The sequence below is a fragment of the Solea solea genome, chromosome 1 (genome assembly GCF_958295425.1).
Source record: "Solea solea chromosome 1, fSolSol10.1, whole genome shotgun sequence".
NCBI classification, from domain to species: domain Eukaryota; kingdom Metazoa; phylum Chordata; class Actinopteri; order Pleuronectiformes; family Soleidae; genus Solea; species Solea solea.
This window is the reverse complement of record NC_081134.1, coordinates 43040439-43055627: the sequence shown is the minus strand read 5'-3', so window position 1 is coordinate 43055627 and position 15189 is coordinate 43040439. Positions and strand designations below refer to the sequence as shown.

At 39.0% G+C, this 15189-nt stretch overlaps 1 protein-coding gene across 2 annotated transcripts in view; it reads right to left on the bottom strand.

The window, feature by feature from the left end:
* Window positions 1–14986, bottom strand: part of LOC131462444 (NEDD4-like E3 ubiquitin-protein ligase WWP1) — a 28498-nt gene extending 13512 nt beyond the window's left edge. Inside the window, exons 1-9 of one of the 2 annotated variants that reach the window (XM_058633687.1) lie at window positions 14804–14986; window positions 9046–9103; window positions 8587–8676; window positions 8105–8243; window positions 6062–6186; window positions 5394–5546; window positions 4994–5066; window positions 2288–2469; window positions 61–496 (exon numbers count right to left, since the gene is read on the bottom strand). In XM_058633687.1, the coding sequence (XP_058489670.1) occupies window positions 61–496; window positions 2288–2469; window positions 4994–5066; window positions 5394–5546; window positions 6062–6186; window positions 8105–8243; window positions 8587–8656 (1178 nt within the window). In that variant the 5' untranslated portion in view covers window positions 8657–8676; window positions 9046–9103; window positions 14804–14986. Of the gene's footprint in view, window positions 1–60; window positions 497–2287; window positions 2470–4993; window positions 5067–5393; window positions 5547–6061; window positions 6187–8104; window positions 8244–8586; window positions 8679–9045; window positions 9104–14803 lie in introns of both variants that reach the window. The other variant, XM_058633693.1, reaches the window with a different exon arrangement.
* Window positions 14987–15189: the final 203 nt, after the last annotated feature.

Genomic DNA, 15189 nt, shown 5'->3' with positions numbered 1-15189 from the left:
ATAAAAACATTAATATTGAATAGGGAAAGCAGAAAGTGAGCAGCTGATGGTTGTCTTTACCCTGGTGGTAGAGGATCTGAGGAACCAGCATTAGGGGCCTGCTGCCTGGGCTTGGCCCCATCTGGAGTAGCAGTTGCACTGCTACTACTGCTGCCACCACCAGCACCTGAAGCAGTCGCTTCTCCCAGTGCTGGGGAGGAAGAGGACGATGATGAGGTGGTTGTGATGGTGGTAGCCCCCTGGGCTGAGGTGGTGGGTGTGGAGGAAGCAGCAGCAGCAGAGGCAGAGGCAGAGGCATCAGGAGGTTTAGCAGCAGAAGAAGAGGCTGGAGCCTGTGTGGAGGGTGGCGGGGGTTGAGATGTGCTATTTGGTGATGTGACAGTGTCGGGCAGGGCAGCATCTTGACTGCAGTCCTCATGGTCATCTGCAGCGGACAGCACATCACCTGTTGTAGAAGTTGATGGCCCGAGAGAAACATCGCATGACTCCCCGTTGACTGCAGGAAAGTCAGAGAAAAAAAACACAAAAAAGCTGTTTAAAAGCAGTGAATAAACTAGGGATGAAATACTCATTTTCTACCGTTTTATCCTCCACATGAGGGTAGCAGGGGGCGCTGGTGCCAATGTCAGCTGACATAGGGCGAAAGGTGGGGTACTCCCTGGACAGATCGCCAGTCCATCACAGGGCCACATAAAGAGACAAACACTTTAGAGGGTCCAATTTGCGTAATCTTCTGATTTTTCAGTTTCTTAAATGTGAATAATCTCTGGTTTCTTTGCTCCACAACATAAATAAATCATTTAAAGTAAATGATTTTGGTGTGTGGACAAAACAAGGGCAAAGCAATCATTAGCTGCAGAATTAAAATAAACTGCCTCTGCCTTTGAAAAGGTCCACTGTGTAAACTTTTGGTGAAATTATCTTTATGTGGGAGAAATTGAAAATAAAATATTTAAGCTTAATTTCTTATGTGTACAATTACATCATTGTATAAAGTGTTGTTTTCCTTTGCCTCAGAATGGTCCTTTTATACTACAATCAGGAGCCAGGTCATGTTTTATATTAGACCACAATGGACAAACTAAACATCTTTTGAGTTTTGATGCTAACTGAAGGCTCCATCACACTAAAGGGAAGGTTGACATGAGGGATATTCAGCTGCAACATGCAAAATCACCAATTAATGTTGCTAAATTTAACCCTTACATGGTTGACCGCCCAACAAGTGCCCATTAATCTCGTACTCTACGGCTCTTCACAAGGACAAATTAATCTGACAGAGACAGCATGCATTCCTGTCAAAGTTAATATAGCCGTCGACATATGATATGTTTCAAAACACTGCACACCATGTCCTGATTCTGCACCAATCATCAGCCAATGGAACTCTATACTCTCCATGTGGCCTTTGAGCACCACATAGATGCCTCACATGAATATTGAATTCAATCATGACAAAATACCATAAAACCTCATCCTCTGAGACACACACAAGTAAGAAATTTATATTCTTTAGCCAACCTCAGCTCAGTGTTTTCAGTGAGCTATGCCCTCCTCAGCATACTGCACTCTGCCGTATTATTTCTCTCAGTCTATCTCTTCAGGGAGTTTTCCACAGAGGCGCTGACAGCAGCAGGGATTACAGGCCCCGCTTAATGAAAATTAATCTGCTTTTCTCCTCTGCTGTTCTGTGTGGTGACTAAGTGAGGCACGAAGAACCCTGTCCAGGCTACACAGTAATTTAGGCTGAAAATATGCACATGATGTATAACTCTCTATATACTAGAGGTAGACCGATTAATCAAGCTGTTATTTGCCATTCTTTATTAATCAGCACTGACAAATTACTATATATCAATCGGCAAGTGATTACAAACTATGCATTTATGCTCTCAGAAACTTGATAAATGCTGCTAAGTCACGAAAACTTTATTTTATTTTACTTGTTATAGTTTTTTGATTACCTGTTTCATGTATGTATGAGTTCAGCAATTTTTTTGTTACCACTAAACAGTTATATTTTATCAGATGGAGGCAAAAAAGAAAATTGGCTAAATATATGGGCCCAAAAAATTGGCTGCTGATCGGACTCGGCCATAGAAAAAAAGAAAAATAAATAATATATATATATACTAGTCATAAGTGTGATGTACAAGTGCCTTTTTTTTTGCGGCGTCGTTGTTGTCTTAGTCGACAAGCAAAACCATTCAAAGGTTTATGAAAAAAAGGGTTTGTTTAAATCATTTTATGATACTATAATTCCCACTTTTTGAAAATGCAAACTCACCTTTCCTACTCTCTGTGTCACTGTCGGAGGTTTGGTGGACTGGGGTGGAGTTGGGTGTGGTGTCTCCGTTGACGACATGATCGAGGGCAGGGCTGCAGGAGCTGGAAGGCACCTGACCATCTATACCATTGGAGGCTGAACAGGAATCTGACCTTGGGCCCAAGTCTGTACCATTCACTGTGCTTTAGGGAGAAAAAAAACACAATCATTTGTTGAGTAACCCATTCTACAGCAATTTAGGTTTTTTGCTGGAACACAGAAGGCGTGTTGTGAATTTGGCTCACCGGGTTCACTGAGAGAGCTAAATGTGTGCTGTTGCAGATAAAACACATGGCCTATTCAAACTCTTTTGTACAATAAGAACAGGTCATTATAGGGTGGTGGGATGATCGAGTCCAGTCAGTCACACACAGATGCCCATATCACTGTCTATATAAAGATAAATGACACATCTCCACTTCCTCCCAATGTATTAAATGATATCCCAGATTCGGCCACTTCCATTTTGAGCTGGTGACATCGGTCATAATCACTGTGTTCAGAGGTGAAACACCATTACTGATGTTCTGTCAATATAGACTGAGGCCTTTTCTGTCCCTTAAGGGGAAAAGAGCAGCAAAATCACACAATCACAGCATACATAGGTGTGTTGGCATGTTAAAAAAATAACTTGTAATGAACGAAAACTTAGCACATTTACCACAAAAACAAAATTTACATCTGCTCTTTCCCACGGGATATATGCATTTCTGCCCAGAGGGGAGATGAACAAATATACTGTAACTACCTGACCAGTCATGGCATGTCAACCTATCTTCAAGGCATCAAATAAGTAAAACCATGTGAACATACATCAGGTTCATATGAACTCAACATAGGATAGGAAGCAGGCTTGGGAAAAATTAATTGATAAATGTGTTTTGTTTGGTCTATGTCCCATCTGTGAACATGGAAGGGGCGGGGATTATGGTATAAACTACAATCCTAGGGTGATTAAAGTGGAGAAAAAACATATAAAAAAACCAACACTTTTTTCAGGTGAAAACCAGCGAATATTAGATTAGAGTAAGAAAAGAAAGGTAAAAATACAGAGGGCAGGTAAAAAGTGATGAAAAGAACACACAAGAGACAAAGACTTGTTCAACAAGATCATACAGAGGCATGTTACACAAGATCACGAAGGACAAGTTTAAGAGGAAAAAAAGAGAGTGGAGAGAAGAAGGTCAGAGAGCTCCTCAAGCATCCGCTTCTGGTTAAAGTGCCAACTATTTAGATTCCCTTTAAATGCTGCTAAGTCACATTACTCAGAAAGAGCAGGGGCTAAAGCAGGAACACAAACAGTAATGTAACACTGAACATTGAAAACAAAAGCAGGGGCTGGTGGGGCAACTCCCTGTTTTGTAAAGGCAATCAGAATATCCTGTACGTCGGTTTATTCTCATGCACAAATGTATACAACTTAAAAATATATTTTTAATTGGACAATAATTGTGGGTCTTGGGTGATGTCAGACTGCTGTGTTTTACAAAGACAAAGTGAGGGTAATTTCCCCACTATCAGTCATATCTGACCAAAACATAGCCACACAGTCCAGACAGAGCAGATCTTAGGATAAGATCTTAAAATGTTTTTCTGCTTCAAATATTGAACTATGGCTACTGCTCATTTAGTCATGAATATTTAATGTTGTGGAGAGAGAAACAGCTGAAACCAAATGTTCAGGAACCTTTTGGTTTGAGTAGCCTAATGCAGGGTTTGCGACACCTTGGATTGTTTTAGTGGTAATATGTTTTGTGCACCATGAAAAGAAAATACAAATGCATCGTAACATTGGCCATTATTTGTTGTAATGGTTTTGTTTTAGCCTTTTTAGCAACTTCGTTCAGATCTCTGTTCAACATATGTAACACTTTGGATTTACTTATTACTTTTAAGTGAAAAAATTGATAATATTGGTTTTCTAATTCTCATTTATGTTTTATCCTGTTCTTTTTTATGTTTTTAAATGCTTTAACATTATTTAATTTTAGATATTAAACATGTACAGGGACTAACAAAACCTCTGATGTGTACAGTTTCATCACAACACATTTGATTTGAAATTCTGCCTCTCCACCACAGATATTCCTCAGCTGGCTAACTTTGTATTCTGGCTGAATCCTCGGAACACTTGGGCAACCCCTGCAAAGAGGAAACTCTTCTAAGTTTTAAATATAACACTGCTTGTACCTTGCAGCTCTTTCAACAACTGCAATGCAGAGAGGAGCCAGGCAGCAACACACCTCCTAATCCCACCCCCACCCCAACCAAGCTCCCATCTGGGATAAGGAGCAGACGTATTTCCTTTGTGGTTTTCCAATAAAAAATCCCCTTAGCCTAATTGAAAGGCACTTTTACAGTGTGACTGATAATGAAAACAGGCACCAGTGGGGCAGTGAGTAGAACTTTGTGCTTAACAGTGGTAAAACTGGATTGAGAAATATCCAAGAGACAACATCAACCTCGGTTTATAAATGCACTAAAGCAAAGTCAACATGGGCAGTGTGGGTAGCAGTATAAAGTCGGCCTTTTGAATGTTTAAATTTCAAAATATGGGGAAACTGTGTTAACATCCATCTCTTTGGAACAGGATAGCATTCCTTAAGACAGTCCTCTACCTCAGCAATATAAATGTACCAAAATGGTTTGTTCATTTAGTCTGTTTACCTGTTGGCAGCCCTTGATGAAGCAGGTGATGACTCTCCATTTTCATGAATGGCATCACCATTCTGCTGGACTTCTGGAAAGAAGAGAAAATTATGTCAGCTTACACATACACTGTGCAATTTGCTAAACAAGTAGATTTAGGTGATTAACAGTTTACAAGTATTTGGTTCTATATCAATATTTTTGTTTGTGTCTCTCTCCACCGAGTGTAATTTAGCAGAACATAAAAATAAGAAGTGTTAAAGTGATGGACCACTATGTTAGGTACCCCAAACAGAAGGCTCCCAAAAAGTGAGACAGTACAAAATAACTGCATAACATAACAAGTAACGCCAAAGTGAACCAAACTGTGCCAACAGGACTTAATAAATACTGAATACAGAATAAATACTGAGCTCACTGGTGCCATTTGCAGCATTGCCGTTGGTAAGCTGAGCCGTGTCCTCTTCGTCAGTGACCGTTAGCCCATCAAGGTAGACGGTCAGCTCCCCCATGTTCACCGGTACTCCCTTCTGCTCCACGCTCAGCTTCAGCACCTCCTTCACATTCTCCACTGCAGAGCCAAAGCAGGGATGTGAGAATAAGAGGAATTGTAATAGATTGAAATCAGGATATCAGTTAAATCAATTTTAGTTTAATGTTAAACCAAATATAAACTGAAATAAACCAAACACGTAGAAGACGTGGAGCACACACATAAAGCTTGTGCTGTCTATAGGTTTTGTGTTTTGTTTTTTTAAATAAAGTTTTATTTAAACAAGTATACATTACAATGTATACAACAGACAAAATTACCCATGCCATTTTTTTTTTATTATCTTAAAGCAAATAGACCAAACACAAAAATGCAAGGGTGGCAGTTGGAATTTTTTTCACTCTAGAACCAGTTTTCCAAAAATAGCATTTTAGGGCTCCAATAAAAGCCAGTTCTGTGTTGGTAAAAAGTCAAAACAATACAAAACTTTTTTAAGCTCTTCCTGGTATTATGAATGAAGTTGCTATTGTGTGATATTCTAGTAACACAACCTTTTATTACAACACTGACTGTTTGATGAAGCTTAATCTTACATTTTCTTTCATGCTGCTCCAGTGCTTGCATTAGGTCCAGTGTGGCTTTGCCCAGCAGAGCGTCTGCTTTCAGGGTGTGGTGACTCCATACCTTGAAATCCACCTGTGTGTGTGGTGTTACACTCCTAGATAATCAGACACACACAAAAGAAACACACAGCAGCGGATTCAGTGAGCGCAGATGTTCCTTTATGATTTATGGGCCAAAAATAAAGATATTTAAATACATTTGGTTAGAGTAACACGCACAAAGAGACTTCAGCTCATCATTTACATATCTGCTTTACATGCTTTTCCCCATTAAAAAGAGAAGGACGAGGTTAAACAAATTGAGGAACTGACCATGTGTAAAATTGAAGAATCAACAGTTTTTTCCTCACACAGTCATCTTTTTTTTATAGCTATAGTTCTGACTGAATCTCAGTGCCTGTCTTGCTAAGATGCTGACTGCGTCATCAGTCAGTGTTAATTCAGCATAACCCCTGGTAGTTTAAGCATTACTTTGCTTTGCACACTCCTCCTGCTACAGGGTATGAGAAACCTGATGACTAGGGGTGTCCCGATCAAAAACGACTGATCGAAACGATTTTTCAGCTAAGTAAATTGGAATATTTTCTGGTCTCTTTGCTCCATTTAGGAAAGAAATCATTAAAACTGAATCATTTTGGTTTGTGGACAAAACAAGACACTTCACATCATGATATGGAAGTATGTGAAACACTGATCGACATTTCTCCACATTTACTGACATTTTATACACCCAAAATTTGACATATTAATTATGAAAATAACACACACACACACCCAAACTGCTTCTACTAAAATAAAAATGGACAAGTGTAAAGGGTAACTTGGCCTTGCTGCAGGAGTGCCTGATGGCCTCAGCTCACATACGGCTGCTTCCCTGTGTTTGCTTTTCTCATACAAAATGAACACAAAACAAGCAAACTGTTAAATCCTTGTATTCATGGCTGATTACAGCCTTCATTCCATGTGCAGGACCCATCTAATGACAGAGTGACATTGCAAACATAAGACCACAAGCAGCAGCGGTCTCTTGTCAGTGATAATCACCCAATCAGGACAATTAGCATTTACAATCAAATTGCTGGCATTTGGCAGAGTCATCTGAAAGTCAGAGAGCAGTAAATGCCTGCTATGCTCAGGCTGCAGGCTCCACTAGTGTCTCAAATGATACAAAGAGCTCTGTGTGTTGTTGTACAGCATTTTCCCTTGTTCTAATAATTATCAGATGAGCCATCCAAGGGTTTTCAGTCATTTTATGTGGAATTTCAAAAGAATTACTGCTTTAAAGACTCGTTTCCAAGGCTTTTTTGTCTGTTACATAAAATATACAGATCATTATCTAAATGAAACCCCCACTAAAAAAAAGAGAAAGAACTTTTGTTCCATTTTCTGTCAACAGCATTTTACACAAGACCAGGCCATTTCAGATGTGAAGAGATTTTCCCCCGAACATTCTATTTAGGAAAGAATGAAAAGACAGATCTGTGATATGTCTACCATTTTATCCATCTTAATATTAAAATTTAAAAAAAAAGACTGGGGATGGCAGGAGATAACGTGATTTTTGCACACGAGAATAAAGCAAAGGCATTAGGGTAAAGAAATATGCCAGATCCATTTTCCAAGTCAGATTTTCTATTTCTGTTTACAACTGGGAACATAGTACTGTGCAAAACTCTTGGACTCTATTCTCTAACTCTATTGGATGACAATAGCCGTCAATCACACTGGTGTCCACTCAGATGTGCAATACTTTTGTGTGTATTATGTCTATTTTTTTTTACACAGTACTATGCCACATTTGGTTCAGGAGTAGGGAGAATGGTAAATTCATCAACATACTCCAAGGAGGAGCTCTAATCACACATGGGCTCAGTCACTCATTACACAAACTTTATAAAGTCTGTATACGGTCCAGTTTAGTTGATTTGAACATGTGTATTCACACATACAGTTCCATTCACTTATATCTGAAAGCATGCACAAACACACACAGAGACAAAAATTGCTTCTTACAGAGTGAGCCTCTCATCCCATTTAGGACTGGAGGAGCTGTGAGACTTCGCTGTACGGCGCGACTCTCCCTCCGCTGTCACCTCCACATAAATGGCAGCCCCAAAGAGGCTTTTCTTCCTCTTGATTTTGGCACAGGAAACTAGTAGAACAAGGGGCAAGTTGAAATCTTTACTTTAAATTTTTGGAATTTTCTCTATAAAGCTTTGTTTCATAAATTCACATTAAATATGATGTATTAATAATCAATTTTAAACAGGCTTTCTTGCTGACATATTGAAGGATACAGCATTAAACAGCTTTCACAGTGGAAGGCGAAGAAAGAATTTCATTGTACAGGGAACTTGTTTCTTTTATGTGCATATGACAATCATTGTTCTGAAATGAATTGAGCAGCGTGAGCTCTCCGGGCGAATAATGGGATCTAGACGCTGTGGTCACACTGTGGCTCCCACACATTACAGCCCTGCTGTGTTTGGACTCACCAATGGCATGAAGCTGTGATGTTCCTCTGTGATTATGGCTAGACTCTGCTCTGGATGAGGCCGTGGCCATGTCATACACCACAGTGGGAAACCTTAATAAAACATACACAAATACAAAGCAAGTTAAGACTGTTTTTTTTGTTTTTTGTTTTTTTTACAAAGCACACTAAAAATAGCAAATGATTAAAATGCTGTGCAATCAAAATGGCACAAATAAAGCAATCAATAAAAATAATAAGTCCATAAACAATGACAAGCATTGAGGGTGATTACTAAATTATTTTTAATCTACATTACATATGCTTTCATATTGGTTTATTATTAAGTACTCAGTATTGACAAGTACCACAAGTGAGTACTCATACTCTCATGGCACACAGCAGAAAGGCAGAACTTTAAATTTCTGCATATTTTAATCACACATGAACATAAAACTGGGGGAAAAATAATCCAAACTCACAATTGGTGTTTGTTGCTAGACCTTCTGGTTCAGTCTACTCCGTGTCCCATGGTTCCTCTGAAACAAAAAAAGTGCTACTTCATGACAAGGCTCAGCACAGCACTGCTGCGAATTGGCCACTGGTTATTATGTGTGTGTCACAAATTACATGCGACATATTTGTCAAAACAGAGAAATAAAGGGGACATGATGTGAAACGTTTATTTGCTTTGAGAGGTGCTTCACGGAAAACAAGCCAGGAATGCCAATGAGGCATTTAAAGCTCTCAAGGAGCAATGACTACCTCTGACACAGCCTAGTAAACTATAATAGGTGTTTATCAGTTGATAATTAACTGTGGACGAACAACTGAAACATCCTTTGGTTAAAATATTAAAAACGAATGTTACAAAACGACTTGGCATTTTAATTGGCCGTTATAAACTAAATGTTAATGTGATCTGCAGACCAAGAGAAAATCAACAAAACAAGCTGAATTTGTTTTGACATCGATTGTCAATAAGCAATTCAATAAACGACCGATTGTTGTCCTGATTCTGTGCTGATTCAAGTATTCAATTTGGACCAAACACTTTGGGTATGATTACCTGGTCAGAGCAACAAATTGGCACACAGGCTAGTTGATCACCATTGACCCAGAGTTAGAGAAGGCAGCTTTTAAGCTGCTTATTAAGAAGACAGGGATAGTGCTGATGATTCATTAAGCAGCAAGTCTACTTGTGACCACTCCAACCAAGGTAGCCATAGATAGCATTAGATTGCTAGCACCTTTTTCTAAGAACTCAGGAATGACCCAGTAATAACATTATCTCCCTCCATGTTCTGTGTTGATTATCCAACCCGCAAAGGACCGTTGCATTTTGTTTAAGCATGCACAAAGCTATAAAATCATATCCTGTAAAGGATTGTAAAAACAATCTTAGAGAAAACCAACATCACTTATATAAACATTAATTTTGTTAATGTTAATCTGACAGATTAGCCTGGACCATAAAAGTGTATTCAAAATGACTAGCAGCAGACTCTGATGCATAATATTTAATGAAGAGCCTCATGCTTTCAAGTACAGAAACAGAGACAAGAACATAAAACTGTAAATTTGCTAGAAGCAAACTCATTAATCAAGAGTCCCAGGATGATTATAACAAAGTCATGAAGGCAGCAAGTAAGGATTTTTTTTCACAATATTTGAATTAATTGCACATTGCAAGAAACCCACCAGAAACATAGATATTCCCATACCCTGTGCAACTTTCTGATACCGCATACCAGATGGCTAAACAAGCGCAACCTCATTGACCTCCTCCAAAATGTCCGGTGACGATAACCAATAATCTGATAATAATAACCAATAATCTGAAATGACAATAAAGTCATTCATTCATTCAATCTAAAGAAATTGGATGTGACAATTTAATGGATGAGGGACTTTAAGACATGTAACCACTTTCACAGCATGAGTCATATCTTATTTCCTGCAAAAGATGGTATACATTAGAATGCAGAAATTGTCTCCAAGACCAAAAATTGTCAGACCAAAACCTGATAATCATTTAAATATTTGTGCCTGCATGTGATCAGCTGTTCTGGTCGACACAGCAAGAGAAACAAAGTCACACAACAACATGCTGGTGTGCAGACATTAAAAGCAAGCAAACACCATAAAACAGTGTCATGGCCAAGTAAAAAGGGAACTTGGCTTGTAACGGGAGGGTTGCCAGTTCACGTCCCTACCAGATCAAACTGCTGTGCAAGGTACCCAAATAAGCGTTATTTACAGCCCTTTATAAATATATGTGTGTATGTGTATGTTACTTTAGGGAGAATTTCAAATGCCTTGAGGTCAAAATGTTATGAATAATAAAATATGAAGGGCTATATTAATTTACTGGTTCAGCAGTAAAGCAATTTGTCTTGGATAAACACTGTTTAAACTAGCATTTCAAGGTTCCATTACTCCATTTCTCCTCCTACCTATACAAAAATTGCTAGCTCTGGTAGAGTAGGTGTGTATTTGCTTACTAACAACTAGAACTCATGTGAAAGCTAGATAATGTACTTCATGTTTGTGTTGAATGTGTGTTTTACAACTTCAATGGGTGGGGGGGGACCTTGACAAGTGGGCTCAAAGTTTTGCTGTACAGTCTACAAGAAAAACAGAAAACTATTCCAAAATCCTGTCATCCTACATAAACAGTACAGTACTCAATTTTACTAGTATCAGGACTTTGTGATTGACATTACTTCCACTTCCTACAGGGCATTGTGAAGGTGGAAGCTGAGTTGCCAGCTTCTGACAATAGCCACAGCTGCAGCAGAACAGAGAGAGAGAGAGCGAGAGGGAGAGATGCCTGCTCTCAGTTTTCGTCATATCTCAGTGTAAGTAAAGCAGGGATCTAAAGTGATAAACATATAAATTTGTCACAGCACAGACAGAGGACAATGACAGTGCATCAACAGACAACGCAGAGAAACAGTGTCTCTTCCTCAGCCTATGTTGATACTTTGATAACTGGGATTCTGAGTAGCCCCATAACTGTGAATCCCCCTCATGACTGTCAGTAGGAGGTTCTTGGTATAGTACAACCACAGATATAAGAGTACTTCGCTGCTAAAATCTAGTAATTTACCATTTCAATCCTTTTTTCATTATTAATTAATATTCTACAGTTGTGAATATACTCTCACACCACCTGAACAAATCTCCTGTGTGTAGGTGTGTGTGTGTGTGTCTTACAGGCCTTTGTCAGCAAATCTAAAACTTAAGACCAGTCAGGTTAAAGCTAGGTTAAAGGTTGAAGGTTGTCTTTATTGTCCTACTTAGATAGGCAGTATACACTTCCAAGAAATATACATAAGACATCTACTGCATGAGCAAATCTAACACTATGGCAGGGAATGAAAGTTCATGATGGGGTTATGGTACTGGAAGTATAGGGAAGTGCAAAATAAATAAGGAAATAAGCCAACCACAGAGGATGACAAGCAACCATAACAACTGCACAGTTATGATCCTAAAAATTACCACAGCAGAAATCCCTTTACCACAACAACCCTAGATACAATAAGAAACAATCTAAATTCCTCTTGTAATCATTTAATTATTGTTATTATTTCTAATATGTGACATGACACTATGAAGTTGAGCAAAATATTTGAAACAATTGCATTATTAGTGTATAAATGTACACATTCATTGTCAAAACTTATTTGAACTGTATGAAAGAGCAAACACATCAATGACACAAGTTGTTGTATTACGCATGGAAAGAAAAACACGCGTGACATTCAATATTCAAAAGTCTGGCACTTCAAGGGGATGAAGCCTAGCCCTTAGATTATTAGCCTGCATGCTACAGTCGTGCAGTAGACTGATCACAAATGTCTCAATACACCTCGGTGGAAGACTGTGCTATAATGAGAACTTTATTAAGTTTTTAATAACTGACATTTAAGTGAGATGTTTCTTCCAGATTTTGTCATCTGTGATTCCTTTACTTTTACTTCTTTATAATTTTAGTATTGTATAATGCTATGCAAGTGTCACATCAAAGTCAGACACAAAACAATATAATACAGCATTAATACAAAACTAATAATAAGGGCTGACTAAGGTTTCCCTATTTTCCATACACACCAATTCACAGACAAACAGGCACACACAACACACAGTATTATGTTAGCTTGCACTTTAGCGCATTTGTTGAAGTCAATTCATCAGGGAGTGTTAACTTACAGTACATGAACTGAATTGAACTCCTCTTTCAAATTCACACTTCACATCCACAAAACTGGGAAAACAAGTCATTGTCTCGGTAACTGTTCTAACAACAGGAAGCAGGAGAAGGTTTCCATCAGTTAATTTAGTTCACGTAGGGTTGCAGCAAATCTCTGATAACTGCATGGGTAAGTCTCTATAATGAGACAGCAGTTGAACTTCCAATTACCACGCAACACACTGCAAAGGGAGTTTAGAGAGAAAACAAATACCATCTTTCATATAGCCCTCATTTATATCAGCAACAATCAGGTGTTTTTTTAAAAAAAACAACCAATACAACTTTTGTTTATGATGGCATTACAGGCCTGCTTTCTTAAACTAAAAACACTGTGCGCGCATGCTCACAGGTTTATGTGTGAGTACAAGCAAGTATATTCAAGAGCCATCCAGCAAAAGTTGCTGCTAGTGACAGGTTTTTATAAGCAGCCACTTCTCAGTCTTACACTAAAATACACAACATGACAACAGGGTGTAAACTAATGCACTAATTAGCATCCTGGTTAAAACTACAATAGCCAGGAGTTTTCAGAAAACAGACACCAGCCATGAGAATGACTGAAGTCCTGTTTAACTGTATCACTTTGCATATACACAAAAGAGGAAGAGAAAACACATTTCCACTTCAGCATACATGGCTGCAATTCCATTTATACTAAAAGTGGCAATATCTTATGAACATGGCGATATCTTGTGTGTCCCTATATTCTTTGAACAAGGAGTTGTACATGCGTGGGTACCAGCGGACCTCCTTGCATAACCTCAAGCAACTATCCATGATTACCATCTTCCTCTTGGCCTCTTTCAGGCCAAAGCAAGACTGTGCAAGGAACATGCACAGTCAGCATGTACGTCAGCACAGTCACAAAATGTAGGGGTGCCCGTGTATATCCACAAAGAGTTTACGGATACCACTGCAGACATGAGCAGATGATGACATTCACATCACACCAAGTAACGTGAATGTGGACCTCTACAGACTTGTGGGTACCCATATTCTGATTCAGGCCTTATTGTATCCATATGACACTCCTTGGCAGTCCAGGACTCTTATAGAGTATATGTTACAGTGTATCTGTACAGTATTTATATAATGGGTGCTTTGTTATGGCAATGCTCTTTCAAATAGCAACGTGCCTGCCCCGTGACAAGCCTGTATTCACCTGTGTCTAATCTCAGGTGTTGTGCATGACCAAAGAAACAAACAACACACATCTCTAAAACTTCAGCTGACCCATGTTTTGTTATGCTTTTAAACATCAACATTCGGTCATGACAATATCTTATCATATAACAAAAGGACTAGACTGTACTTTAAAACTAATTGTAGGCCATAAACTAACCTAGGCTTGACATGTTAAATGCAAACATTGATCATAAACACACAAACTGGCATGGTGAACGCACACTTGCTAACTTGAAATGCTAACGTTAGCACATAAACAGATTAAGAGTAATGTCTAAAATCCTTGCCAGTGTTTGGTAAACTTGTGTTCGCTAATGTGCAGCATCTCAGAGATACAGACAACTCACGACATGAAGCAGCAGTATATAACCAAAGCAGAGGTCAGTTAGCTGAGCCATTAATAAACAAGCTAGCTAATAGGAAAAGCCTATTTAGTGTTGTTTAAGTGTCAGCCTCGACGTTAGTTGACTGTCCTAAATACCATTGCTATACCCAGCTAGCTAGCCAGAACGAATTGTTTACATACAAATGAATGATTTAATATTTAATAGTACATCACACACAGCTAGTTTAGTAAGCTAACGTAACAAACTTAGCAATCACCCAAGTGCTGCCAGGTAGCCGGCGTGCTAACTAACCTAGCTACTTAGCAGTCGCGCTAATTGTCCGCCATCACAGACCAAGTCAAAACAGTTTACTTCATGTGAAAACAGACTTGACATTAATTATTTTTAACATTATGAGGAAGGACCCAGTAGCGTTAGTAGATTAAGCCACACAAGCGGTGCTGTACCTTTTCCCGTCGTCCCGCTCCTCTCCTCCTCCGTGTGTATCTGCGGCTCTCTAACGTTACCGTTGTCGGTGAGATACCCAACCTAACAGGCCCCACAGTCAGCTACGGTTCTCTTGCCATCTCTGAGCTGAAGCCTCCGATCAGCGAACAGTCGGGCGACAGGCGCGCCACCCCAAATACTGCTGTGTAATAACACGGGACAGGAGTTAGCCCGCAGGAGTAAACACTTGCCGTGTGAGTAATGATACTGCACAGAAAAGCTGCTGAGACACTTTAATGCACAGTTAGATCACAATTGTGCTCTCATATTAAATATCTAAACCTCACGTTATTAATAGTTGATATACTATTCGATTGCAATTTTCTCCCACTATTATTTCTCTGAC